This window comes from Echeneis naucrates, chromosome 8 (genome assembly GCF_900963305.1).
Source record: "Echeneis naucrates chromosome 8, fEcheNa1.1, whole genome shotgun sequence".
In the NCBI taxonomy this organism is placed as follows: Eukaryota; Metazoa; Chordata; class Actinopteri; order Carangiformes; family Echeneidae; genus Echeneis; species Echeneis naucrates.
In genome coordinates this window covers 16,393,934-16,421,047 of record NC_042518.1, presented here as the reverse complement: position 1 = coordinate 16,421,047, position 27,114 = coordinate 16,393,934, and the positions used below count along the sequence as shown (strand labels likewise).

At 41.6% G+C, this 27,114-nt stretch overlaps 1 protein-coding gene across 1 annotated transcript in view; it reads left to right on the top strand.

The window, feature by feature from the left end:
• grin2ba (glutamate receptor, ionotropic, N-methyl D-aspartate 2B, genome duplicate a) overlaps nt 1-27,114 on the top strand; it is a 74,495-nt gene that overhangs the window by 35,085 nt on the left and 12,296 nt on the right. The window contains exons 4-11 of the mRNA XM_029508493.1: nt 2,816-3,008; nt 10,943-11,057; nt 15,492-15,700; nt 16,106-16,277; nt 20,434-20,587; nt 21,314-21,439; nt 26,233-26,462; nt 26,562-26,722. Of these exons, the coding sequence (XP_029364353.1) occupies nt 2,816-3,008; nt 10,943-11,057; nt 15,492-15,700; nt 16,106-16,277; nt 20,434-20,587; nt 21,314-21,439; nt 26,233-26,462; nt 26,562-26,722 (1,360 nt within the window). The remainder of the gene's footprint in view (nt 1-2,815; nt 3,009-10,942; nt 11,058-15,491; nt 15,701-16,105; nt 16,278-20,433; nt 20,588-21,313; nt 21,440-26,232; nt 26,463-26,561; nt 26,723-27,114) is intronic.

Below are 27,114 nucleotides of genomic sequence, written 5' to 3'. Positions count from 1 at the left end.
CAGTCTAAAAGATGATGCAAGATGATGATTTAGTATCTTGTACATTTACGGACATTTACTGACCGTAAAATACGATGTATTGACAGTGTACATCAGAGCCATTTTATGGTGGAGATGTTGAACTGTGCATACCACTGGTATGTTAGTATGCAGATGGCTGAGCTCACAGCCCTGCTGCTGCTGCAGGATCTGTGCTTGTCAATGCTGCCCATGTGACTGATGCTGCGGTGGTGTGTGCTCTGGATGAATGCAGCGGTTCAGGGTTCAGCAGAAGGTGCATGCTAGCTGAGGGGCTAATTTGCTTACTAGGTACACTTAATAATTTGCACCATGTGTGATGAAGAGCTCCCAATTCTCCTGGGTAATTGCACTGATGCCATACTTGAGTGGCACTCATGGGAACCATTTCCGTGCCTTCCCTTTCCCCCACATTTCTTACTGTTCACTGTGTTTTCTGTCTCGCTATATTTTAGCTTCCTCTGTCCTTTTTCCAAATGTCTAGTCCCTTAATTTTTTTCTTTTCCCCCTGTCCTTCGCTGTGACTGTCAGTTTCTCTCACTGTTCATTCTGTCCCTCTTTTCACTCCTCGTCCCTTTCTGCTCCCTCTCACATACTAACAGCCTTTCTTTGTCAATTCTTCCTGCTCAGAGTTCCTCACTTCTGCTGAAAGATGTTGAACATGTGCACATACTGCCAAAACACACACACACACACACAAATATGTTGTCTTACTCGTCCCATAAAATAACAAAAATGTAAAAAGAAACAAGCGATGGGATTGACTCAGAGTTGAGAAAGTGTCAACAGTGTGTGACATTGGATGTGGTCCTGGTGGGCCGGAGCTGTCAGTGCTGGGGCCCCATGAGGAAGACAGGTTGGCGGGCCGCCTGTCTATTTCTGCCCACTGACATGGTAGTGGAGTGGCTGACATGTGGTCATACGCTGTCAGATAGAAGCAGACTGACTGATGGACAGAACGGGGGACCGATTAAAAGACAGATGGAGAGATGGATAGTTGCATAAATGGACTTAAAAGAAGGATGTACTTCACTGAGGATGTGTGACCAGAAAGAAAGATCAGTTATTGTCCATTTTCAAAAGTCATAAGGGCATTTGTAGCTGAAAGTTTGAACAAGACTGGGTTAACTGAGGTTTCCATGTCCCATTGAGAATTGGGCTTTGACTTTACTCAACAGTCCACAAAAACCGGTGTCTTATTTCCAGTCGGTGAGTGTGGAAGCATGATGCTTGAGCTGAAAGTCTACAAAGAGGCAGCATTGTCCTTGTGTTCAACATTATTTAACATCAGTGTTCAATGATTTCAAAACTTTCTATAGAAAAGCATGCTTCAGTGTAAAACTTCCCCAAACAAGCAAAGCTGCTATTGTTTCTCTAAACTTGTACATACTTACACCCTAAACGGTATCTTTCTAATATAACCTGTAAACCTGTAAATGCCTTTTGACCTTATGCTAGGCTAACACTTTGCCTAATATTAGAGCAGATACAGTAAACACCCTGGTTCATCCAGTCCAATCCAACACTTTTGCCTGAATGTTTAAGATTTTTTTAAAGGTGATTTCAAGAAAGACACAGACAAAGCTAGCTATACATAGATGCCATGCAGACGTTAGGCCAGGTCCAGTAAGTATAGTGCATAGCTTATTCTCCAAAATAAATAGAAATGCTAGAAAGAAATGATGAAGCAAATTCCAGAATAATTAGACCCCTGTGAGCCAAAACATGATAACAGCACCACCTGTACGCTCTAACTCACCAGTGTTCCACAGGAAAGCTAAATGATTGGTCATTAAAAGAGATTGAGCACACTAGGCTCAGTGCTGGACAGCGAGGCACTGTATGTCATCCATTAACAGTGACTGTTTATCATGAGTTAATCATATTATCAATAACAGCCGTTTAATATCAGTGAAAGTCATCATCAAAATGTCAGCTCCGTTTGAATACATGCATAATTGGCCGAACAGTCATGGTAAATCAAGTATTGTCATAGTGCTTCCATGTGTTTCCAAAGAATAAATAGCTGGAAAGACACACTGTTAAATAAATGATAACCTTCAGGGTAAAATGCATTTCGTTTGTGTGACGCTAACAAGATGGAACAGACTCAGAAAGCCTTCCAAACTTTTAAGGTCAGGTCAGGTGGTTTCCCCAGCTGTGGAAATAATGGCCACATACATGTTTACGGATACGGATTTACTTGACAGTCACTCCATGATGATCAACGGCATGAAGGGACAGAGGTGGCGGAGAAGGATGGTTACAGTTGACTGGACTGATGGATGGTTCAAGGGCAATGGAAATGAAGTGACCTACACATGAATGTTCACAGACCGATTGTCAAAGGAGAACAGCAGTCAGGCAGACAGAAGGACAGATAAACAGATGTAACGACAGTGCAAAGGCCAACAAACAGAGATAGACAGGGCTTTATACAGACAGATGGACAAACAGAGCAAGGTGATAGACGTTCAGTCAGACGGGGTGGGAGCTTGTTTCATCTGCTCTCTTTTCCAGTGTGTTCACAACATGAACACTGTATACCTGTATACCTCCACAAAATGATCCCCATGTGTTCCCGCTTTGCTTTTCTCCATCTGCTCCTCCTTTGTCTTTCTGTCACTCTTCACCGCTCTCTTTCGCATGCTTTACTTTCTATACATTGATGAATCCTTCCTTTATTACCTGTCTGTTCTTACCAGCCACTCTTCAACCTCTTGCTCCACCATCTCTTCTGCTGTCTTTCTTCTTCCCACATGTCCTCATTCTCTGTCCTCTTGCTTTGTCCACTCAGGCCTTCTCTCCGTGTCCTATGACGAGTGGGACTACGGCCTGGAGGCCCGTGTTCGTGATGGTGTGGCGATAATAACAATGGCAACTTCCACTATGATGATGGACCGTGGACCTCACACTCTACTCAAATCTGAGTGCCACGGAGCCCCTGACAAAAAGACCCCCATCTCAGGCAACCCAAACGAAGTGCTCAGGTGAGTGGATGTGCAGGCTGGATGGTGGGGTTTATTATTGAGACTATAAAAAGAGTTCACACATGTTCATATTTGTTATAAAGAAGTGTTGACAAGACAGAGTAGTGAATACTGAATTAGTTTTAAATTTCTACTGCTTTCTGTAGTAGGTATTAGGGTTAGGTTAGTAGGAAATTATGCATGATGGAAAATTTGTTGTTTACTAAAGTCCCATTTCATTTCCAATCAGCTGAGGGTTTTTATAAATAGTATTATTTGGTTAACAAAGTACTTCAGTCTGTTTTAGAATTGCAACGCGATGAAGTTGTGGCAGCAGAGGAGGATGTGTCCTGACATAAAGTATCTAGCAAGGAATGGAAAATGCTTGGTCCTACAATTCCTATTAAATTACTCAATAATGTCTGTTATTAGGCTGGCCTCTGCCTCTTCTTGAAAATTCTTCCTAAAAGCCAAAGCTTTTTGGTTTCATTTTGTGTTTGTTTACACTTAATTATGACATGTAAAGAATTAAATCTGTGTCACATTCACAGGGCTATCATAGTATATTGGCCTGTTTTATTTGAAGAATTTTTGGAGGTACGACAATTGAGAAAGTTTAAATATGCTACAATGTGTTGTTGACAGCTTCGTGCACATTTGACACAATGAAAACTAAATCTGTGGTGTATAAAAAATAAAATACAATGCAAAGGCAGTGAGACTCATTTGTCAAATGTCATTTACTTAAATGACACTAATGTCTCCAAATTAACGTGGCGATGATTTATGGATATTAAAATGCTTCACACAGCAGCTTTGAAAAGTGCGCGGGTTCAGCTGGAGCTCAACACATGCACTCTGGCGTAGATCAGCACAACCAGGGATACAGCAGATGCTAAAACACACAAAAACACACACCTTCATCCCCTGCATACTGTGATCATCCTCCCCCAACGTAATAATACCCTACACACACACAAACACCCTCCTCACATGCCTGCCCCCCCGCCACCCAGAAAAATCCTGCCGCACCCCTCGGCTGTCCATCTCAACAGCAAACCTTTTGAACTGGTGGTGAAGCAAGGCGTTCGGTGGCGCTTTGCTCTGCGCTCTCTCTAATTGGTCCCAATGGCGTTTCAGACAGCGAACACTGGCCCCTGTCGTGCTGTGCTCCAGAGCTCAGCGCAGAGTTATACAGGCTCTGTTTCAACCCTCTGTTATACTGTTTGTCTACTGTAGAAATATGTGTGTGTTTTTGTCGTGTTTACGTGCGGCAGTCAGATGTATGTGTGAGTTGATGCTGTAAAGTTTGTGTGAGTACGGAGACACTCAATCATCTTTAAAACACTAATCTAGTTACTGCTGTTAAGATATCTTATTTCCTACTCATGGTTTGGTGCAAAAGTGCCTAAGGCGAATCTCAATTATGTGCACATGCACATACATACAGTCCGCTTTTTCAGTTTTCTCAAATGCTAAGCTTCGTGGCACGTAGAGAGTACAGGTGTGCACCTAAGAGGGATGTGGATACATTTTCTGCTCATGCTTTGCACTTAACTGCATTCTGCTCTGACGGAAGAAAAGCTTTGTTGTCTGTTCCATAGAAGTCTTTAGATGTCATTTCAACCCCTTTCCACGGGTTCCCTCCTTTGTGAAGCTTTGCATTTGTTTCACCAGTGCTTACTGCTTTGAGATAAGAGTGGAGTTTGTGGCAGCTGCTGTTGCTCCGGAATACAGCACATGTGCAATGTGGATGTGTGCCTTGCTGTGGTCTCCTCTGCTCTTTTCTGCCATGTGCTGCGCCTGTTCAGCTATTTCCTGACTCCATCATGTTCTGCTCTGTCCTCTGCCGACCCACAGTCTGCTCCCTTGTTTGGCTTCTGTAACACGTGCGCTTTTCTTCTCTACTTTGTTCTAATCGTGCCCACACCTTCCTCTCTACTCCTCTTTTCTCCTCTTCTCTCTTGGTTTTCCTCTCTTCTCCACTGTTTTTCTCCTCCCCAACCATTGTCTGTGCTCCAAACCCGCAGTTCTATAATCAACTTAGCTGTGTTGTTGATTAGATCAGTTGCAAGCACTGCTAAGATCCTTCACCCCTCACTGCCTTAACTAAATTTGTTCGGTGATAACCTTTGCCTTCAAGTGCTCAATCAAGAGATTATCATTTGGCCGACAGTCTATGTACTAGAAAACTGAATGAATTGCTGGTTTCCTGGCTTGCTGGCTGCTCGGTTGTTTAGCTGCATGGATGAATGCTCTGCTGCTCGGGTTGGTCCACTTAGTGAATCGTTGGATGAATACATGCATTTAAAAAGTGAAATAGCTCAATTGGATGCAAAAACCTTACACTCACCATCAATCTCAAATAAATCAAACACCATTTGTAATGTTTTGAATAGAACTTGTAGCTGTGCTTGGCTAAAAAAAAAAAAAAGAAAAAAAAAAAAGAAAAAAGTTGTGTCTCAATCTAACAGTTGTTATTTTGAGTGCAGAAGTGCATTCACACTGTGAAGTGCAGCAACAAGTGGTGAACGACACTTCTCACCCCGAAGGAACCACCGACACACGTCGAACTTGTAAAAATGGCAACCAGATTACAGTTTGGTGTGGACAGTGAAGCCTTCCACACCTGTACATTCATCACAGCCTTAATTGTGTAGTACCATTATTTTTGCATTTCTCATTTTCACAGAAAGAACGTAATCAACATCACTGTTGCTTCATTGTGATTTGCTCAAATCAGCTAATTTAGCTGCTTACTTTTTCATTACTTTTAGCTATTTTTACACTTTGTCTGAAAGCAATCAATAGTTTACTAGTTACTACTACTACTTTAGTTATCGCAAAATTGTTCACATACGTCTTTAAAGATGTGGATTAAGACACATTTCAGTATGGAATGAGTGATAATATGTAAATCACATCTAGTCTGCATTTCATTCAACCGTTGCATTTTGAAGAACTACTGCATGGTCACGGTCATCTACTTGACTTTATAAGCCATGCATTATGCTGATCCCTCTCTGCTTAGCATTTCCTTGTCCAGCCCCTAGTGTTTCATAGAATACCACAGGAGAAGGACGTGTCACTCCACTAAGTGAATTAAGTCCACTGTAGCCAGCACTGTGACATTCCAGCTAATGCTACAGTCTGAGCCTGACAAGTGAAGATAGCAGAAAGAGGAAGACGAGAGCACAGCACACAGCGCGAAAGACGTGCGAGGGAGAGAGGGAAAGAGAGACCACTGGTGAGCAATACACAGCAGTGTGAGAATCATGAGTTTGACAACAGTGGCCCTGACCTTGCCAGGCATGGACAGGTTCCAAATGGGCTTGGACTTGGAAAGGTGTCAAGCCCATTTAAGCTCTGTGGACATTTTTGAACTTTTGTTGCCTCACTGAGGCTTTCAATAGAGTGAATGCTGGATGTTTGTGTGTTTGCATGTGTGTGTTTTTGCACTCTCCTGTTTGTACTGTGTGTGTGTGTGTGTGTGTGTGTGTCTGCCTCTGCATGTGCACGCGCAGAACACTCTGAAGCAGCATTTTGACCTTATTGAGCTGAGAGATGAGTGTGTGCCAGCTCAATGGATACAATGTCTACCTGTGCGTGCTTCAAGATATTTCAGATTGAAATTATACAGTAAAGGCCATTTGAGTACGTGTTTCTGGAGCAGGCCAGTGGTGGGCATTAAAAAGCTAACAGTATGTGATGGGGCTTGGCTGGAATCAGGTTGGGATGCTTCTGCTATCTCTCTTTCTTGTCTGAACTCACCAAACCTCTTTTTGTCTGCCAGCTTTCTACATTTTGTTTATTTTTGGTTCAAACTGGAGTCGTCTTGATCATCATCATCATAATAATAATAACAATATGAATACTGTTGTTGTTGCTGCTGTTGCTGTTTTTGTTATTTTCATTTTTTCATATGAAATCAATTTGGCATGATCTATGGTGGCATGAATCAGCACGTCAGATTTGATTTTGATTGATCAAAATGTTGGGAGTTTTCAGAATTCAAAATTCCTCCTATTTACAGTCAATTTCCATTCAAACTTTTCATGAAATAAATCAGGTCTGGGTCACGGATGGTTTAGAGTCTGAAGATGAAATACATACAAATTGACAACGTCATCTAAATGTCGTCTTCTGCTCCTGTCGACCAGGTTTATAGCAGGGAATAATTTGCCTACAGCTATAACATTATATTTTAAGATAATGTTTTGTGTGTTTGTGTGTTTCAAAGCTGTAGGTTATTCACTCTAATTGAATTCAGTGTTGTACTTTACTGCACAACTCGCTACTGCTAACCAGCTCTATGCTTATGGTGTGGAGCTGCTATGGAAAACTGAGTTGTCCTGATCGTGCAACGATGCAGTGATTGCATTCTGGAACAGCAAGGTCACTGTCACCGTCTCTCTGCTGTCTGTTGTGATTTGTGTTATACGTTGACTCTTGTTGTGTGAAGCATATTCTGTATGTCATAAAATGTGTTCCAAGTGTGTTTTTTACAGCATTTGATTTATTCTCAGTTTTTTCCTGGACTTGACTGCTTCCTCTATTCCCTTGATTCCATCGGCCCATTCTTTGGTTTGCTTCTGGAGGTTGTTTTTTCTTTTTGTTTTTCTTTTTCCAAAATGTTCAGAAAACGGGGGAAAAGCAGGAGAACAATGATGTCACCTCAAGTGTTTTCTTCATTATTTCTGAAATGTGGGGAATTTGATTATCATGAACACAATATGAAATTGTGTTCATGATAATCAGTTTTAATTAAGTGCTGTCCATCATTTGCCAGTCAATCAAATCCAACACACAAACATTGTGCCATTTGCTACCTCCGCTCTTTTGTGTACCACTGTCTTGTCATTTCTCTACTTTCTTCCCATTTGTGCAGTTTATTACACTGGGTGCATGTTCAGTTACCAGGTCTGAATACACATATGAATATCACTAGATGCATACATGTGCACACATACATGCACAACAACTTCCCCCTCCCCCGCATTCACGCGGTATACCCCGAGCGTGCAGGCAGCAAAGCCACAGTATGTTTGTCTGCCTTGACTGCACAGTGCCATCTGGGGCATGTTATCATTCTCCATATAGATTCCCCCTCTACAAATCCAATAAGTACATTGCACCACAGTAATTGCTAAGGACTGTAATTCATGACTAATTAATGTCAGGGTTAATTTATTAAAAATGACTTATCAATATTTCACGTAACTCCTTCATTATTCACACCAGAACATGGGCTAAAACGTATCTGTGTCAGGCCGTGGAGTTAGCACGGCAAGTGTTTGTGTGTGTGCGAGGCATTGTGCTGTTCTGATTTAAAATAAGAAAACTCTTGCTCAAACAAAAGTAGCAAGCAAGTATGAGGCAGTGGAAGAGGCTAGAGGACCAGTGTTAGCGTAGATTTGATTGGAGCTCTGCCTATCCGAGTCCAGTCCGTGTCACTTGCTCTCATTCACAGCTGCTGCTGTTTGAATTTTAATCCACCTGCTGTACAATGCTGCTGAGACACTGTCCTCAAGTTTGAACTGGAACAGGATGCCAAAACAAGAAGTTAATGTGTGCTTTCATTTATAGTGCTGTTCAAACTCTGTACGAATGCGTCGGCACATACAACAGTACAGGGGGACAGGGGGACGGGGGGGGGGGAGTACATGACTGTGTTGACATCTTTATTAGTATCTCTGACATGACAAGGATTGGATGAAGCCATCCTTGTTTATGGCCATATTAAGTGTCCAGTTTTGTTGGTGGTGGTGGAGGAAGTTCAGCAGAGGTGACAGGATGGGAGCGGCCCTCCTGTAACCACAGTGGAGCCACAGTGTGATGAGGGAGAGCTTTGCGTCAAGTATTAATATGTCCCGTCCCCTCCCTCTTTTTCTTTGTGGCCTACCTCTCTCTCTCTTTCTCTCTCTCTGTCTCTTTTCCTCCCACCCTCTGCGAGATTATCGTTACCATAGTAACACAACAGATTGGCTTGGAAGTCATTGGTTGTGGGTGTCATGGCAACACACACATGCTTGTGCATCACTCTGTTACTGCTATCAACATGTGTAGGGTGCAGAGGTAGAAACACAAATACACACACACACACACACACACACACACAGGTAGACACAAAGCCCCATATTGTTGCATGTAACAATAGCTTGCTCAGTAAAGATTAAAGGGGCCACAGCGTCAAGTCATTTTGTAAATGGCTTATGATTTATGCAGCAGATTCTGTGCACTTTGTGTCAGTGCCAAGGCTCTACAGGATGGGGCTGTTAGCTGGACACATGGGGCTGCATGGGGCTGCATGAGACTGCATGCTGCTGGATAATTCCGCTCATCACAGCCTATTGAAAATATCAATATTTAATACAGAAATGGAATAGGAAACTGGGATTGGAGTAATTACTGGGTTGTTACATAAGTCACTGCATTCTCTACATGCCTTCAGCCGTAGGTAGATACTTCAAAACACAAAGGAAAAGTTCATTTGAATCGGATGGTTACAGTCTCACACCATCAGGCGTGATCTGACAGGTTTAAAGGAATAACAGTTGAAGTGCACAGAAAGAGAGAGCGACGTTCGGCTCCATGAAAATGGTTCAAGACAAACCGATTCTGTTGATCATGTGTCCTGATGCAGGACCCAATCCAGTGTTTACACCCCCGGCAGCATCACGACACTGCCTGACACACACATGCACACACTTTATTGTGTCATTTATTTATTCATCTACATGTATATGGTGTTCTTGGTTTTCAGGTAAAGGGTTTCCATGGAAACAGTCAGAGTGGAGAGAGTGAGAGGGATGGAAAGAGAGTGAAGCATTTGGGAGTGAAAGAGTTAACAGATGCTGTGATTCTCTGTATATCTGTGTGTGAGTGAGTGTGTGTGTGTGTGTGTGTGTGTGTGTGTGTGGGTGGGTTGACAGTGAAGTGATCTTGAGATCACCTGACATAAACATTCCTCTTCTCTTATACACATTCTTGCACACTCCCACACACACTCACAATAATCACACCATGTGTGCATGTTTGTGTGTGTGTGTGTGTGTGTGTGTCTCTGTGTGCATGTGTTGTGTTAAGTTGTTTAGTTAAAGGAAGGTGAAATGATTTCACCTGACAGAAACAATGCAGCTTTTTTTCAGTTTCTCTATCCCCGCCACACGAACACACTGACTGAAGCAAACTCAAAGAGCCACACATGCAAATACACACACACACACACATATACTGATCTGACAAGCTGCTATTGCTGTATTATATACTACTTGATGCTGAATACAAAAAGCCTTTCCCATTTTTGTGCTTCCTCGCTTCACTTTATTCTATATTCGCTGTGTCTATAGCTAGATCCAGCTAGATCATATGTTCTGCTGCTTCATACTCCTTCTCATAGCTACAGTGTTTACTGTACAATAATAAAAACGTAAAATGAGAGCCAGGCTAATGAAAAATCCCTCAACATAACTAAACCCTTCATCTTAATTAACATTTGAGACAAAATTTCTTTTTCCAGATTTAATGCTAAGATAAGCAGCTACTGGCAATAGATTCACAGTTAATGCACAAGTTTTAGAGTTTGACAATGAAATATCATTTGTCTGACATGGTGGACAGTTTGAGGAAAGAAATCGCTCTGTCTTTAAGGTCACATCACTTGACATGTGGAATGATTGGAGAAATCAGTTGCGGTAATTCTTTAACCTCAGTCTTTTCTTAAAAACATCATTAACCATTACGCTCAAATGTCTGCCTGCGATCACTGACTAATTCACAATACAATACAATACAATACTAAATTAGCCACTGAAGACACAAGAAAGGATGTAGATCTATAGAGCGAATAAAACTTTTAAACATGAGCTGCCAGTGCCAAAGATATTTTTCAGTCAGCGATATATGCCTGTATGAGTCTTTCTCTCTGCCTCTCTCACCAATGTTTTCCTCTGCAGGTACCTGATGAATGTGACGTTTGAGGGACGTAATCTGTCGTTCAGTGAGGATGGATACCAGATGCACCCCAAGCTGGTCATCATTCTGCTCAACAAGGAGAGACAGTGGGAGAGGGTGAGCGAGATATTACAGAGGCGGAAAGAACATCCCTGTGTGTGTGTGTGTGTGTATGTCCTTCTTCACTATACTGCTTAAACTGTAAGTGTCTTGTTCGCGGCCGCTGGTGCAGCAGGTGGGGTCAGTTGAACTCACTTCCAAAAACTTACTAGACTCATGATTTCAGAAAGGGATTGCATTTATTCCACAACTCTGGAACTACACAAAGCTGTCGCTTACGCTGTCAAAAATGATACCGGGAAAAAAAACGAACAAATATTTATAAACCCACGAATAGATGTAAAGAGCAGTCGAAAAAGTTTTTCTACCCTTGACATTCAAAGAAAAAACAAAACCGCAAGACAAAAATCACCTGCTGTTGTATCATCTGGGCGGTGCATGAAGCCCCCCACACACCCCCAACAGGTAGCACAACTATTTAGTCTCTGCATAAACAATTATGTATAATATGTAAAACAAATAATTCATAAATTAGCCTTCATTTCAATAGCTCCACTTTCATATTCGTCGGGGACCTTGATAAATATGAAATCCATAGCCCTTTTGAATGGCTGTGACAGTAAGAAAAATGATACACAGTGGTCATGCAGGTTCGTAGACCCAAATGTCTCCGTATATTAGCTGTTAAATCATTTGTTAAAGAATGCCAGGGTGTTGGCTGTGTTCTCTGAGTAGAGTGCCTATTTGGTCCATAGGTATCTGTCAGTTTCTCTATCTACATCCCTTATCAACGGATTTTCACTCTTTAAGCATTTTTAAGCCTTACGCGTTACAGGCATCGCCCTGATTAGATATTATCAACAAGGCAAAGGTGCCTTTGAGCAATGTACAGCAGCACAGACTCAAGAGTGGTTATGCACAAAGAATGCTGCAGGAGTCCACAGCTGTTCACTCTGAAAGTTTAATCAACTATTTCATTTTAACCATTATTTATGTAGTATTTTTACACAATCATTCGTCACATTGGGGAGTTTTGTCTGCAAAAAACAAAGTTATTTATTCATGTACTTTAACTCTTTTGACCTTAAGAGATCCAATCAGAACTCACATGCAGAAAGTTAACTAACACAACTATATGAAAACTAGTATGAGCTGGTTTCAGCCTTCTGCCTTTTTCCCCATGTCTTCTACTCTATGCTCACATATGCTGTATTTGAACGCAGCTTAAATTCCAGTAGAGCCATTCTCATAGATTTTCCTGTTGCTGTATTCAGGGGAACACAAGTTGCTGTTCCTACCTATCCACCATGAGCATTAACAGCTGTGTGTTGCCTATCTGTCCAAAATCTGTAGCTGCTGTTTAGATTACAGTATCTTAGATGACAGCCTTGCGAGGGGAGCCGATCCTCAGCACTGGAGAAATATCCCAGCTATGTTTGATGCTGAAATCACATTTCTTCTGTGGAGTAAATGTCTTTGTTAACACTGGTTATGCAGCTATAGCAAAAAGTATAAAAAACTCCCAACGCGGCTGTATATTAACCAGTAGTCACTTCCAAGTCATTTCCAGGCATCTATTCTGTTAGCGTTTGGGTTGATTTCATAACCACCGTACACATAAGTTAAAAGATAGCACCTCTTCTGTCAGTTTTCCTATATTGTACAGTGATCATTCAGAAATAAAAATAGAAGCTCATTCACAGCTTTGTCAGCTGCTGTGCAGTCAGTCTGGAGGGGTGTGCCTGCGAAGGGAAAGACCTCACACTCGAGGGCAGCACTGACAACTCTGTTTTACAGTAGATGACGGTGATACCACAAAAAGCCAGCAAAGCGGTACATTTTGTAAATGTCACAACAAAGAACTGGTAGTCAATGCCGCTTGTTTTGCAGCAGACTACTGTCACCTGGCCAACCAGTGCTACAAACTTCTCACTTCGCACAGCAGGCTGATCGACTGTGTAAGTTCATCATTCAGCCACTCAGCAGCAGACATTCCTGTTGTTGATGTCCAGTTCAGAATTATCTTCAAAAATATGTTCATTTAAGTTGAACTGCTTCATCTTACATACACGCAGGGATGCAGGGAAAAAGAGAGGCTTGTTAAGGTTGAAATTTCTGATGGGAAAAATAAAAAAAAAATTGCCTCTAATGCATGCTCTGTTTGTGTGTGCCAAAATGCATAGAAGGTAGCGTTGACAAAGGCTGAAGCAGAGATTTTCCAGGAAAGTTTCTGTCACAGGGCCCCATGTTTATGTTGCAGCTAATGCCAAAACTGATGAGCCATTTTAGGGGGGCTCATTTATCTAATCAAGTTGATCAAGTTCTCACTTGATTAGTCTTTTCTGTTTGCTTTGGCATATGTAGCCATGATGAGTGAATGCAAATGGAAAGTGAGTGTTTTGGTGGACGCAACGGGTCCAATTCTCCCTACTGTACATTTAACTGTTACTTTCCCTGAAATAATGCATAATGGAACATTTTGCTCCTTTAATGGTTTCTAGCTGAAAATGCTCGAAGCTCTGACAAAACACACGACACTGGTACAAGTGGCTTCATGGAAAATTGAATAAACCCTCATAGAGTAGAGGCAGGATTTCACTTGTGTAATTCTTTTTGAACAACTTACTTTAAATATTCTTTTTAATTGCGTGTGGAGTGTTGTCGCACTGCATTTTCGAACGTACAAGCTGCCCGGTACACCTACTACCACCACTTCCTCTAAATAAAAAGTTTAAATCATGAAGGTTTAACCTTCATTACTGGAGATGGAGAATATTCTCAGAGTATGGATGGCAGCAGAGATCAGGCAGCAATCGTCCTTAGTCACACTCTGAGCCAACAACCTTAAGTGAACTTGATGCATCTCACCCCCTGCAAAGTCACCAGCATGCATCTGTTTTTCCTGATGCTCCCACTCCATTGTATCCATGTTCTGCAGTCTGACTCCTTTGACTCTCCCTATTCTTTATTCTCACTATTTCTCTATTACTTCTTCCGCTCTAATCTATATTCTGTCCTCTGATCAGAGAACAAGGTGAATCGCCCCCCTCCTGTTTCCCCTCTCTCTTTTTCTCCCCTTGTAACCTGCACCACCCCTCCTCTCTCCTCCTCCTCTAACTCCCTCACTCATGATTAATTCTTAGCTTGACTTCCAGCTGAACCACTTTTCTTGGATCCTAATGAGTTCCAGCTCCTACAACCATCCTTCCACTGCACCTTTGAAGTAGTGTGAAGACTCTGTAGTGTCCAGTCCCGTTTACTCCCCTCAAGGCTGATTTTAACCCTTTTCTCTCCCCCTCCCTCACCCCTATTTCTCTCTCCATCCCTGTCTGTCTCCATCACTTACTTACCCTTTCTCTGCAGATAGAAGAAGGCTGCATTGTGCCCGAGGGATACACAGGCTCAGCTTGTCCACTCCAGGCAGCCTTGCCAAGTTTGTGTTCCCTGGAGTGCAGTGTGTCAGTGCCTGTCAGTGCCTGTCTGTGCATGTGCGTGTGTATATCTACATATTTAAAAAGTGTGCGATCCTGACTTTACACACTCGCCCCACAGCTCCCTGTCCTCCCCTGTCTCCCCTTATAGTGTGTCCAATAATTTGATGATCCATATCCACTTCCATCCACATGTTTCCCTTGATGACAAAGGCCAGTCAGGCACTTGTAGAGGAAAGGGCACTGACTGAGTCTCTAGGTATGGTTTCATGCGACCAGTGTCTGGGGGAAATTGACTAATTGATGATGCTTATTCTGTGGAGTGCAGCCACAAGGGCCAGAGGGCCCTCCAGATATACGGCTGGCCACTCGTGTACACAAGAGCCATGTGAATGAGCTCTCTGCTGTTTTTCTCTCTTGTCTCTTTTGCTCCATCTCCATCAATTCTGTCTCTTTCTTCCCCTCTTCAAATTCATCTCATTCTCATATCGCTTATCTACTTTTCCTTCTCCCGGTTTTTCTCCACCCTCTACTCCTGATCTGAATTCTGCTCTTTCCCCAGTTTCAGTCTCGCCCTTCATGTTAACCTTGCTCTCATTCTCTGTACTTGCTCTCCTCTCCTCTACTCTGTCTTCTGTTTATTTTCATTATGCTTTTTTTTTTTTTTTGGCTTCTGGACTTATCACAATTAGAAAATTAAGTTCTACAATACTTCTACAATAAAAACTTTTGAGCATAGCAAACATACAAACTCATCTTTGCTTTTTTGTTGACTGAACTAGGGCAAATGTTTTTGCAGGTAATTCTGTGTTTGATTTCAATTGAAATGAGTTTCATTTGGAGTAGATCCCTGCCTAGTGATTCATTTCATGTGTTTACATCACTGAGTCAATGAGTGACGTACTCAGACTGGTTCCTAAAATAATTCAAATCTAAGTTTATTGATCCGCAGAAGTACAGGTACCTAGTGGCAAAAAAAATTAAGAAAGCTGTTCTAAATAAATAAAGGAATCAAATCTTTAACCATAAATGATTGGCTTGTTTGCTGATCTCTTTCCAGGTGGGTAAATGGGAGAATGGTTCTCTGTCCATGAAGTACCATGTGTGGCCTCGCTATGAATTGTATGGTGGGGCAGCAACCAGGGAGGATGACCACCTGTCCATCGTGACATTGGAAGAGGCGCCATTCGTCATTGTAGAGGACGTGGATCCTCTAAGTGGGACCTGCATGAGGAACACCGTACCCTGTCGGAAACAGATCAAGACAATGTGAGACTCAATTCTTAGATAGACCAACTCACTCTCAGAATCTGGGGTGACATGACAGAGGGACAAGAATTCATAACAAGACAAAAGAAGACTTTCTGTTAAATAGTGAGTGGAGTGAGTTTGAATTCAACAGTGCATATTAATAGACAGCGTTTTCCTTTTCATCTGCCACAATGGCTGTAAGAATTAATTTCTGTAGAACTGACCAGAGTACGAAAAAAAAAAAAAACCAAAAACTGGCAAATGTTGCTTTGAATGATGTTCTGCACAGCTAGAGGTAGAATCAGTTCGCAGTAAGTCGAGAGTGACGGTGCCAGATCCACCAAATCATGATTACAATTAGCAGGTCAGACAGAAGCACATATTTGATTAAATAATCATCTATTCATGTGTCTGTCTATGCAGTAATCAGACAAAGGAATCAGGGATCTACATCAAGCGCTGCTGTAAAGGTTTCTGCATTGACATCTTGAAGAAGATTGCCAAGTCTGTGAAGTTCACCTATGATCTGTACCTGGTTACTAATGGCAAACATGGCAAGAAGATCAATGGAACGTGGAATGGCATGGTGGGCGAGGTGAGGAGATAACCCATGTCTGTCTTTGTCTGCTTGCTCTTAGGTGCACTTTTGCAGACCACTGTCAGTAACTGTGTGTGTGCTAAAACCACCTGACTATAGAACATCAGGACAATCCACTACTCTAAATGTTCTGTGAGTAGGAGGCCGCCAGTTGTAGCTGGTCAACAAATAAAACCTCTGTCCATGTCGTGATCTAAATTACTTGGCAATCTCGTTGCTTGCAAAGTAAGATTGAAAGATGTCAACACTATTAATGCTACTTTCCGCATGTGTACCGCATTGCTCTTACGTCAGGCTAGCTTCCTCTTCTTTGACACTATTTTGACATGGTTTGCTTGAAAAGGTTTGAGTACCAATGTATGAAGAATGTGCAAAAATGGATTGGTACTTGATTTATACACATCCCCTCACACTTCCACAGATAAAGGGACGAATGGTAGTATGAGTGACATAATTTGTATTGAAGGTTGCCAAAATAATGTACTTTCCGTTGTGACTTCCTCACATTGATTTCAGACACTTATTGTTGGATTGCTCCCTGAATTTGTTTGCCAACAATGATAAATTGAGTCTCAGTTTTTTAAAACTTCAGAGACACATTTGTAGTTCTTCCCCCACAGTATCTGAAAGCCATGTCAAATTCTTTCTCCTGCAAAATAAATCTTTACCAGGTAATATCATGTACAAAGTAATGTATAGATTGCCGTTCCCATGCAGTAGATGTAGTTTTGGTCATATTTGACTAAACCCTCCAAGAGTTTATCACATCAAGATGCGCAGAGTTACTGCTGACGTGTAGGTGAAGGTGAAGAAGAGCTCAAATGGATCACAGAGTAATAGACTGTGTTCAGCCTTCTGAGCCCAGTGACCTGTGCTATATTTAGCGCACACAGTAGCTGCCTTAGGGGTTCATTTTGTCTTTGAAGTGTGTTTTCATAGCTTGACTTAAGAGCTTTCCTTTCCGGGTCAACCCTCAACCCAACAGGCCTAACACCTATGTCAGATGGGCCAAGTGACTCACTCGCGGGTGTGCACGGTTCAGTCAGCCATAACAATTCACTTTGGGCTTTGAACATTCTCTAATCGACATTGGTCCCTAGGTAAGGTCGATGTCAGCTCTCATACTCCCAGCCTGAAGAGCGAGCCGGACTTGTGCTGTCTCTCTTTGGTGATTTGTTAATGAAAGACAAGGCCAAAGGTCGCAGGCTGAAAACACACCCTTACCCTCTGTGCGGATGTTAAAGTTTGAGTAACCTTCATGAGTCACAGCTAGGATAATGTGTCAGTGTTTTCCCCTGCATTAAAACTTTTGCTATTCAATTTCCATTAAACTGACCCATTTAATCTATTATATAAAGTCCTTTTACTGATGTCACCAGTCAGCCTGTCTCTTTAGTGGGCACTGAGCTGTGAGTGTAGTCACCTGTAATAAACTCTATCACCCTGACTAAAAGCGCTGTAATGTGCCATCCCCTTCTCACCTCCACAGATGGATGTTCATTAGGAGGAGGGGGGAGGGCATTCATCTACCTCTCCCTTTCATACACAGACACACACATTGACAAGGGACACGGCAGCATGAATGATCAAAGAAATAAGAGAATACATGCATGAATGCAGACACATGGATGCAGGAACACGCGTCCAGACCGCTTCCATATCTGATCTCTCTCTTTTCACTGTCCCACACGCATGCACACAGCTCATTGCAGTTCAACCAAATCTGCTGTATCTGACAAAACCCTGCTCGTGTCTCTGTCCAGCTGGAGCACAGCCAAAACTACAGTATATGTCACACTTTTAATGGACGGGGATCTGGACTGATGCTGACATACCGACACAGAGAAGGACGTGCCTCAGCACACTTCTGAACACTCTCCAGGGACCTTTACACAATTTGCCACAGCTTGGTGAACAAAAGATCAAAAAAGAAAAAAAGAAAAAAAAAAAAATCAATGAACGGGCTGAGAAGGTTTACAATTTCTTCTAATTTGATTCTGGCTGTCAGTGTCAGATTTCATGGGCTACACTGACTTGTGCTGCCCCTAATGTTCCCAATCTAAAATATTAGAGGCAATACACTTAATAGTGATGGGAATTCCAGCTCTTTTAGAGAGCCGCTTCTTTTGACACGGCTCACTAAAAAGAGCCAGTTGTTTCGGCTCTCATGTGGCTCCTCAGATTTTTTTGTTGCTTCAATTAATTTCTTTTTTTCATTACCATAAATAATGTAAAACTATACGTAAAATGATTTGCTAAAATGTAAAAAACGTACATTATATCAAATGTTCATTATTCATATAGCCTATTACACTCAACATGGAGCAGAGTGCTGCAAAAAATAAATTATAAAGTACAAAACCCCCAAAGACCCACCTCAATGAGACAAAAGGTCCAATCTCTGATTGTATGTTTATTTATTTATCACCTTTTAACTATAAATAGAAAAAGAACAAAATATAAATAATAAAATAAATCAATGACAAAAAGTAAAGTACAAAGTTAAGTACAAAGGTGTATAAAGCCATGTTATAACAAAATATAAATCAAAATATGTAAAACAAAAAGAAAAAGCAGCATCCAGGTAACAGTTTCATCTCGTCTTTAGAGATGATTGTGCCCCAGCTTTGAGGGGCTGGCCAGCTCCCAGGCAGGATCCGGCTCCCGTTGTTCATTTCAAAGAGCCATATTGTCCTAACCCTAACTCGACACATCACTAACACTTAATTGCATGAGTTTGACTTCACTAGCAGAATCACATAAAGACATTTGTACACACACACACACACATACATACAGGGACCAGTTGAGACACATGCTCTCACACAAACGAGAATCTGCGCTCACTCATTCTCAATAACACCCACATGGGTCACTTTCATAACTCGGAGAGAACAAGTCGTAGGAGGGAGATGGAGTGAGCGAATGGAGAGAGAGAGACAGAGAGATAGAGGAAGTGAGTACACTGCCGGATGGACTTGTCTTCCCTCGGGAGTTGTTTGTGCATTCAACACACACACACATGCAAGCAGACATGCAGATCTGTACTTGCTTGTCAATAGATAAAGCACAATTTGGGAAGTTTCGTATACACACACAATGGACGTACACAAACAGACACAAGTGCTTGTAGAGGTGTCTCGATAATGTGCAGAGTGGATGTTTAACATTCTCCCTGTCTTTAAAGGTCCACTTCACAGGTAGAGAAAAAAGGTTCGCTCCCTTCCCATAGTCTGTCTTTTTCCCTTTATGACTCACTCAAATGTGCACACACACACACACACACACACACACACACACTCTAACACTGAAGCACATACATACTGGAGCTTTGAGTCACGCACACTTATTAACTCAGTGAGACAGTCTCGTCCCACTTTACCCCTTTGCTGTAGGGCTGTAAAATTTAGGGCTAAATATACTACCTGGGCAGAGGTACTGGAAGGAGGGGGGTAGGTAGAGGAAGGAGAGGCATTGGGGCAGCTATTTCAAGCAGCCATGGCCCACTGTGGTAACCCACTTTCTTCCACCCTCTTTCTGTCTTTCTGTCCCTCCCCTGGTGAAAATCACGAGTGTCCGACCCTGAATGCCTTCTGTGTGTGTGTGCACATGCGTGCACATGTTGACCTCTCGTCTTTAGTTGTCTTTAATGTCTTCATTTTCATGTGTTTCCTTCTCTTGCTGGATTTTTCTTTGTCTTTCCCCCCTTTTTTTAATTAACTCACTTCCCCTTAACTTGTACCAACTGCTCCTGTGTCACATTTGATTTCCTACATTTCCCAAAATACTCTTTGGCAGTGAAAAGAGAGAGTACTTGAATCTGCTGCTTCCTCAACAAGAAACACTCACATTCAGGAAAATGGCACATTTATCAAATGAACTGATCCTATTTTTATGCAGTTTATTTATCTATTTATTTTACTACAGCTACAGCTATTCTTAACTATGTTGAGCAAATTGGTTGTTTGAATCTTTTTTGCTTGTACAGTACACCAGACCACCCTCAGGGAAAACCTTTAGTTTTTAAGCAGATTTTTCTTTTTAAGTGCACGCCATTAACTCACAGTGCTGTGGTAAATGGTTGGTTTGCTGGATGGATGTTTTAATGACAGGCATACTTTTTTTTTCTTCCCCTTTTCCACTTCCTTTCCAGGTGGTTTTAAAAAATGCCCACATGGCCGTCGGCTCCTTGACCATCAACGAGGAGAGGTCAGAGGTCATTGACTTTTCCGTCCCCTTCATTGAGACGGGCATCAGCGTCATGGTCTCCCGAAGCAATGGCACTGTTTCGCCTTCAGCCTTCTTAGGTGAGCACTCTGTATTCCCGCTGTCAGAAACTGAGGGATGCTGGCGGAGATGGGGGAAAGGAAGAGAGTAAAGGTTACGTTTTTATGAACATTTTAACTATGAGGGCATCATAAATGCAACCCTTAAAATTCCAGTGTTCAGTCCTAGGTCTTGATTACGCAGAATTAGTAAGCTGCAGTTATCAGTTATCAGAACCAGGTTCGTCCTTCTGATTGGAGGATAGTAATTTTTAATTGCGCTCGCCGGTGGGACCCTTGCATTTGATGACCTCCACGTTCCACCTCTGAAACTGATTTTATGGCGAAATTAGAGCCCCGTTTTAATGCATTCATGCCATGAGGATGTAAGTACATGATGATGTGGCTAACTGTGTATTTATTCTCTTTTCTGCTCCCTCTCTCTTTGCCCTCTTATGTTTCCCACTCCTACTCCATTTCTCTGACTCTTCCTTCCTCTGCTCAATCTGGTGCACTACATTTGCATATTTCCCTCTCTCTCTCTCTTGCTTCATTTTCTCTTCTTGTCTCTCACTTTGCCGCCCTCGCTCTTTTTTCTCCGTTCCTCCTGCTATCCTGATGTCCCTCGCCACTTCCCCATCTTCCTTCTCCTTGCAACCCCCCCCCCCCCCCCTTCCCTTTTCCTTATCTCCATGCGTCCACACTCCATTCTGCAATCCCGCCTTTCCCTCCTCTCCCTCTCCTCTCTTTCCTCTTTCTCCCCTCCAGAGCCCTTCAGTGCAGATGTGTGGGTGATGATGTTTGTGATGCTGTTGCTGGTGTCAGCAGTAGCTGTGTTTATATTCGAGTACTTCAGCCCTGTGGGCTACAACCGATGTCTGGCTGACGGCAAAGGTGAGAGGCCTCAGCTCAATGCAAACAGAAGCACACATGCAGACCCACACGCAGACACAGGCATGGTCCCTGCACTGTTGTTTGCCAATATAGATGCTAATAAATGCACAATAAACCATATGGGAGGGGACAATTAGGTTGAATCAAGCCATGGAATTGCAATAACAATATGTGATGTGATTTTACTTTACTAAAACTAAAGGTTAGACTTGCATTGCTCTGAGACTCAGATGACGTTATGTCTTTTCTGAATATCAAAAAAAGTTGTTAATTTTTAAGCAAAGCACCTTCAAAATTAGAGCGGTTTAGAAGGTAAAAGCAATAGCAACACGTTACTGGAAACGCACATCAATCATAGAAACAGAAGAAACAGAAAAAAAGGGTTGATGAAGTATTCATGTCTTTTGTGGTCTTAAACATGTTTGGCAAGACAGGAAAGAAGAAGAATGAGAAGACAGAATAAGTAGGTTTGAGAATAACTTCCCAACATTAACTTAAATAATGTATCACCTTTTCATATTTGACATAATTGATAAATAACAGTACAAACATGAACTGTTGGCCACTTTTGGAACTACATTCCCACCAACATTTTGCGTAGTGTATGTACAGTTTATATTTTCATTAACATGTATTAGATTTGAATTATATTACTATATTATGTGTAATCATATTTGTGTGTGTGTGAGAAAGAGAGAGGGAGTGTGTATGTGTGAAAATAAATGTGTCTGTTGTTTTGAACTAATATTTAAGTCACCTGGCCTGATGTTTATATTTTTGTCTTTTGTCATTTTACTCATTGTACCTTTTTGCCCCAGAGTAAATTCCTTGTGTGATGAAATTTTACATGGTAGTAAAGCAGATTATGAAAGTAAAAAGCTGGTGAGTTTCCAGGTGAATAGCTTCTAAAAGGGAGACTGTTGAGCAGCCAAATTAGATGATGGCTGAGATGTGAGACTATCACCAGCATATGAAAGCAAGACAAAATAAAAAAAAAAAAAAAAATGGTTGAATTGTGGGTCTAAAATCAAGCCAACTGTTGTCTGTCCAGGGTAAAAAATATGAAAACTTTCATCTTTGCTGATGAAGTTTGATGCGGATCAAAAGTATGCAGAGAACGTGGTGGCAGGCGGTTTAGTCTTTCAGTAAGGGATGCTCCAAACAAGCAGGCATGGGTGCATAAGCTGTGCAGGTTAACACTTTGTTTGCAGCAGTAACACTGTGGGTGGTCTTGTACAAGTTGTCTGTCTGCACAGACTCACATAAACACTGCATATATAGACCAGCCGTACCGGCTGACCCAATGGCTTCATTCTCCTCATCCTCTTCCTCCATGCTGCTCTCTTTTTATCACTTATAGGTGTGTCTCGCTGATTTTGTTTCAGCACACCTCTCATGCTGCTTCCCTCACACCAGACAAGTCATTTGCATTCATTTCCATATTTCCCAAAATCACATGTCAGCTCTGACAGCAAGGGGCCAGTTTTGTGTTAGATCTCACTACCCAAAAAGATAAGAATTTAAAAAAAAAAAAAAAAAATCAATGTCTTCCCACAACTCAGTCTCTGATGTGGCTATATATAGACAATGGCTATCTTTTTTTCATCCCTCTCATCTTTCATCATGTTCTGGAGGAGATGTAGCCCTCCCCAAAGTGCTGTTCTCTTCTGTGTGCCTCCTTGTTTTATCTGCTTGTATCGCTGTGGGAGTTTGGTATTATGAAGAGTGCAGATCGAAGTTTGGACTCAAAGGATCCAGGGCAATAATGTATCAATGGCATGACTGCAGAGTTGTAAAGTCTTTGCTCAATTCATTTAACAACTCTGGCAAACTTCACATGGAATATATTTGGCTGCATAAAGTCAGTTTACAACAATACAACAAAGCACACCCACGTACTTGCACTCTCTCTTTCTATCTCTGCCTGTTTCTTTCACACAATTGCACATACCCGCACAGACATGAAGCAACTCACAGCATAATGTGTCAACTCTTGGATCAATTAAATCAACAAATCACAAAAAAAATCCAAAATGAAATAAATTTACATTCGCATATGTGGTATTGATATCAACATACGTTTCAGTCCTTCATGAATGTTATAAGGCTCAGATTTTTTTTTTTTTTTTTAAATGGAGGCTGCAGTTTGTGCTGCACAGAATTCTGTTACACACAAAAAACTCCAGGCTCCAAAATAACCATAACATTAAATCAACATATCTGTTAAAGAGGTGATATCTTAATAGGCAAGGCAGGTTTATTTGTATAGCACAAATTCGACAACAAGGTGATTCAAAGTGCTTTACAGAGACATTAAAACATAGCATGGTTAAAGTTTGAACAGAGAAGAAAGACAAAATAAGAGCAATAGATAAAATCAGTAGTTAAAATGTGATTAGATTTTAAAACACAGGCTTAAAAGTAAAAGTAGATTTGGAGCTTCATTCAAATGCAGCTGAAAATAGGTGTGTCTTCAACCTGGATTTGAATACACTGAGTGTTTCAGCTGATCTGAGGCTTTCTGGGAGTTTGTTCCAGACATGTGGAGCGTAGAAACTGAATGCAGCTTCTCAATGTCTGGTTCTGACTCTGGGGACTGATAAAAAACCGGATCCAGATGACCTGAGGGGTCTGGAAGGTTCATACTGGGTCAGGAGGTCACTTACGTGTTTTGGTCCTAGACCATTCAGAGCTTTATAGACTAGCATCAGACAGCCTTCTCTGAAGGACAGGTAGCCGGTGTAAAGACCTCAGAATGGGCTGATGTGGTCCACTTTTTTTAGTCTTAGTGAGGACTCGAGCAGCAGAGTTCTGAATGAGCTGCAGTTGTTTAACTGACTTTTTAGGTAAACCTGTAAAGATGCTGTTACAATAGCCAAGTCTACTAAAGATGCATGGACTAGTTTTTCCAGGTCATGCTGGGAAATCAGATCTTTTAACCTTGATATATTCTTAAGGTGATAGTAGGCTGACTTTGTTATTGCCTTAATGTGCTTTTCCAAATTTAGGTCTGAGTCCATCACTACACCCAAATTTCTGGCCTGGTTGGTGGTTTTTAGGTGTATAGATTGAAGCTCTGTGATGACCTGTAATCGCTTCTCTTCGGCTCCAAAGACAATTACCTCCATTTTGTTTTTGTTTAGCTGGAGAAAGTTGTGGCACATCCAGTCATTAATCTCCTCAATGCATTTACCAAGAGCCTGTACAGGGCCTCGATCTCCTAGAGACATTGAAATATATATATCTGCGTGTCATCTGCATAGCTATTATTAGACAGGCGTTTGAGTAATATATTGTGGTCAACCGTATCAAATGCAGCACTGAGATCCAGTAAAACTAAGACTGACATTTTTCCACCGTCTGTGTTCAGACATGCATCATTAAACACTCTGGTCAGAGCAGTCTCAGCGCTGTGGTGCTGTCTAAAACCTGACTGACCTGACTGATCATAGCAGTTATTTTGTGTTAAAAGGTGATTATGCTGTTAAAAAAACGCTTTTTTTCAATTATCTTACTTAAAAATGGGAGATTTAAGATGGGCCTGTAGTTGTGCATTTGTGTCTTGTCAGCACTTTTTCAGCAGAGGTTTAATTACAGCTGTTTTTAGTGGCTCTGGAAACACACCTAACATTAACACAATCTGTAACAGATCTGACTCCAAAACCTCTGAGATCTTTTTTAAAAAAAAAACAAACAAAAAACTAAAATGTTGGCAGGATGTCTAAGCAGCAAGAGGAGGGGTTCAGCTGACGTAAGATGTCCTCCAGGTCTTTGCTGTTAATGGGCTGAAACTGTGTCATGGCGTTTAAACCGTTTCAGGTGGACACGGTACATGCGCTGAACCTGCTGCTGATGTACCAACTGCTTGTCTAATATTGGATTTTGTCTGTGAAGAATTTGCCAACGTCATTGCAGGCCGTGGTGGAATGAAATTCAGTTGCCACTGACACAGGAGGGTTTGTTAGGCTGTCCACCGTGGCAAATAAGACCCGAGCATTGTGACTGTTTTTGGTGATAATGTCAGAGAAGTAGGACGTCCTTGCATTCCTTAGTTGTAGATTATAAGAGTGAAGTTTCTCTTTATAGATGTCATAATGAACCTGGAGATTTGTTTTTCTCCATCTGCGCTCAGTTTTTTTTCACCAGTGTGGAATTTCGCCATGGAGACTTCTTCCTTCCAGAGATAGCCTTCACCTTAGTTAGAGCAATAGTGTCCATAACATTTAACATGTTAGCATTGAAGCTACTGATGAGCTGATTGATTGAACCCCCGGACAGGGCAGGTGTTAAAGAGAGGACCTGGTTAAAGATCTCACTACTGTTTTCAGTTAATAATTTAAAACACCCTCAGATTTATTTCAGCACTGATGCACCAAATTGCGTTAATTTCAGGTGGTTAGAGCTAAATGTAAACTGTATAAAGAGGAAAAACACTAGACTTGAGACCACAGCCATGCTAGAATCTGGAAATGCTATTGCATGGTAATATACTAATTTCTGAGAACTGTAACTGTAACTAAGTCATATGTAATTCCTTTGTTTTGTCCTGGATTAATTAGAAATTGAAATGGCACTATAGAAAAAGTTGAGGGATCAGTAGCTCCTCCTGAACAGGACATAACTGTGGACCAAATTGGTCTGAAGTAGCAAACTTCAGCCCGTGAAAGAATGAATTCAGTTTCCCAAATAAGCTGCAGACCCATCAGTGAAAGCTGTACAACTGTGTGTTCCATGCACTCCACCCGTTTAAAAACCAATGCTGAGCTGTCACGTGTTATTTGTGTTTCTTTCAGAGCCACATGGCCCATCTTTCACCATCGGTAAGGCCATCTGGCTGCTGTGGGGTCTGGTCTTCAATAATTCTGTGCCAGTGCAGAACCCCAAAGGCACCACCAGTAAGATCATGGTTTCAGTGTGGGCCTTCTTTGCTGTCATCTTCCTGGCCTCTTACACTGCCAATTTGGCCGCTTTCATGATCCAGGAGGAATACGTGGACCAGGTATCTGGTCTCTCAGACAAAAAGGTATGATGGAAGGACTGTCTTTGATCCTTCACCACTATCCCCTAATCTCTTTCCATGTTTTTAAGAGCCTGTCTCATTTGCTCTGACTTTTGTGTTCAGTTTCAGAGTCCCAATGACTTTTCACCTCCTTTTCGGTTTGGCACTGTCCCAAATGGGAGCACAGAGAGGAATATCAGGAACAACTATCCAGAAATGCACTCTTACATGACTAAGTTCCATCAGCGAAATGTCAACGAGGCTCTGCAGAGTCTCAAGTCAGGGTAAGAACCTTCACAGTAAAACACTGAGCTGCGGTTTCTTTAGTTTGATTTCAAAACCCATGTAAAATCATTACTAAATTAATTTAAAGTAGCAAAGCAGCAAACAAAATGGTCACGTTCTTGGCCTCAGGTATGTGAAAATATGACAATATGATATTTCATCAGTTTATCATATTTGTATCTGCTCGTTTTTAGCATTTCCCAAATATGTTTTTATTGCATTGAATTGAAATTGAAACTTTGCGGGGCTCATAAGCAGGAGAATATGAAATTATGGGAAGATCACTGGATCATAATGTGGTTGTCATATCCTGATACAAAAAGTGGAAATTGATGGGAGAAAGGATTAAAGGTGGCCTACTCCACATTGTTTATGTCTTGTTTTCATGTAA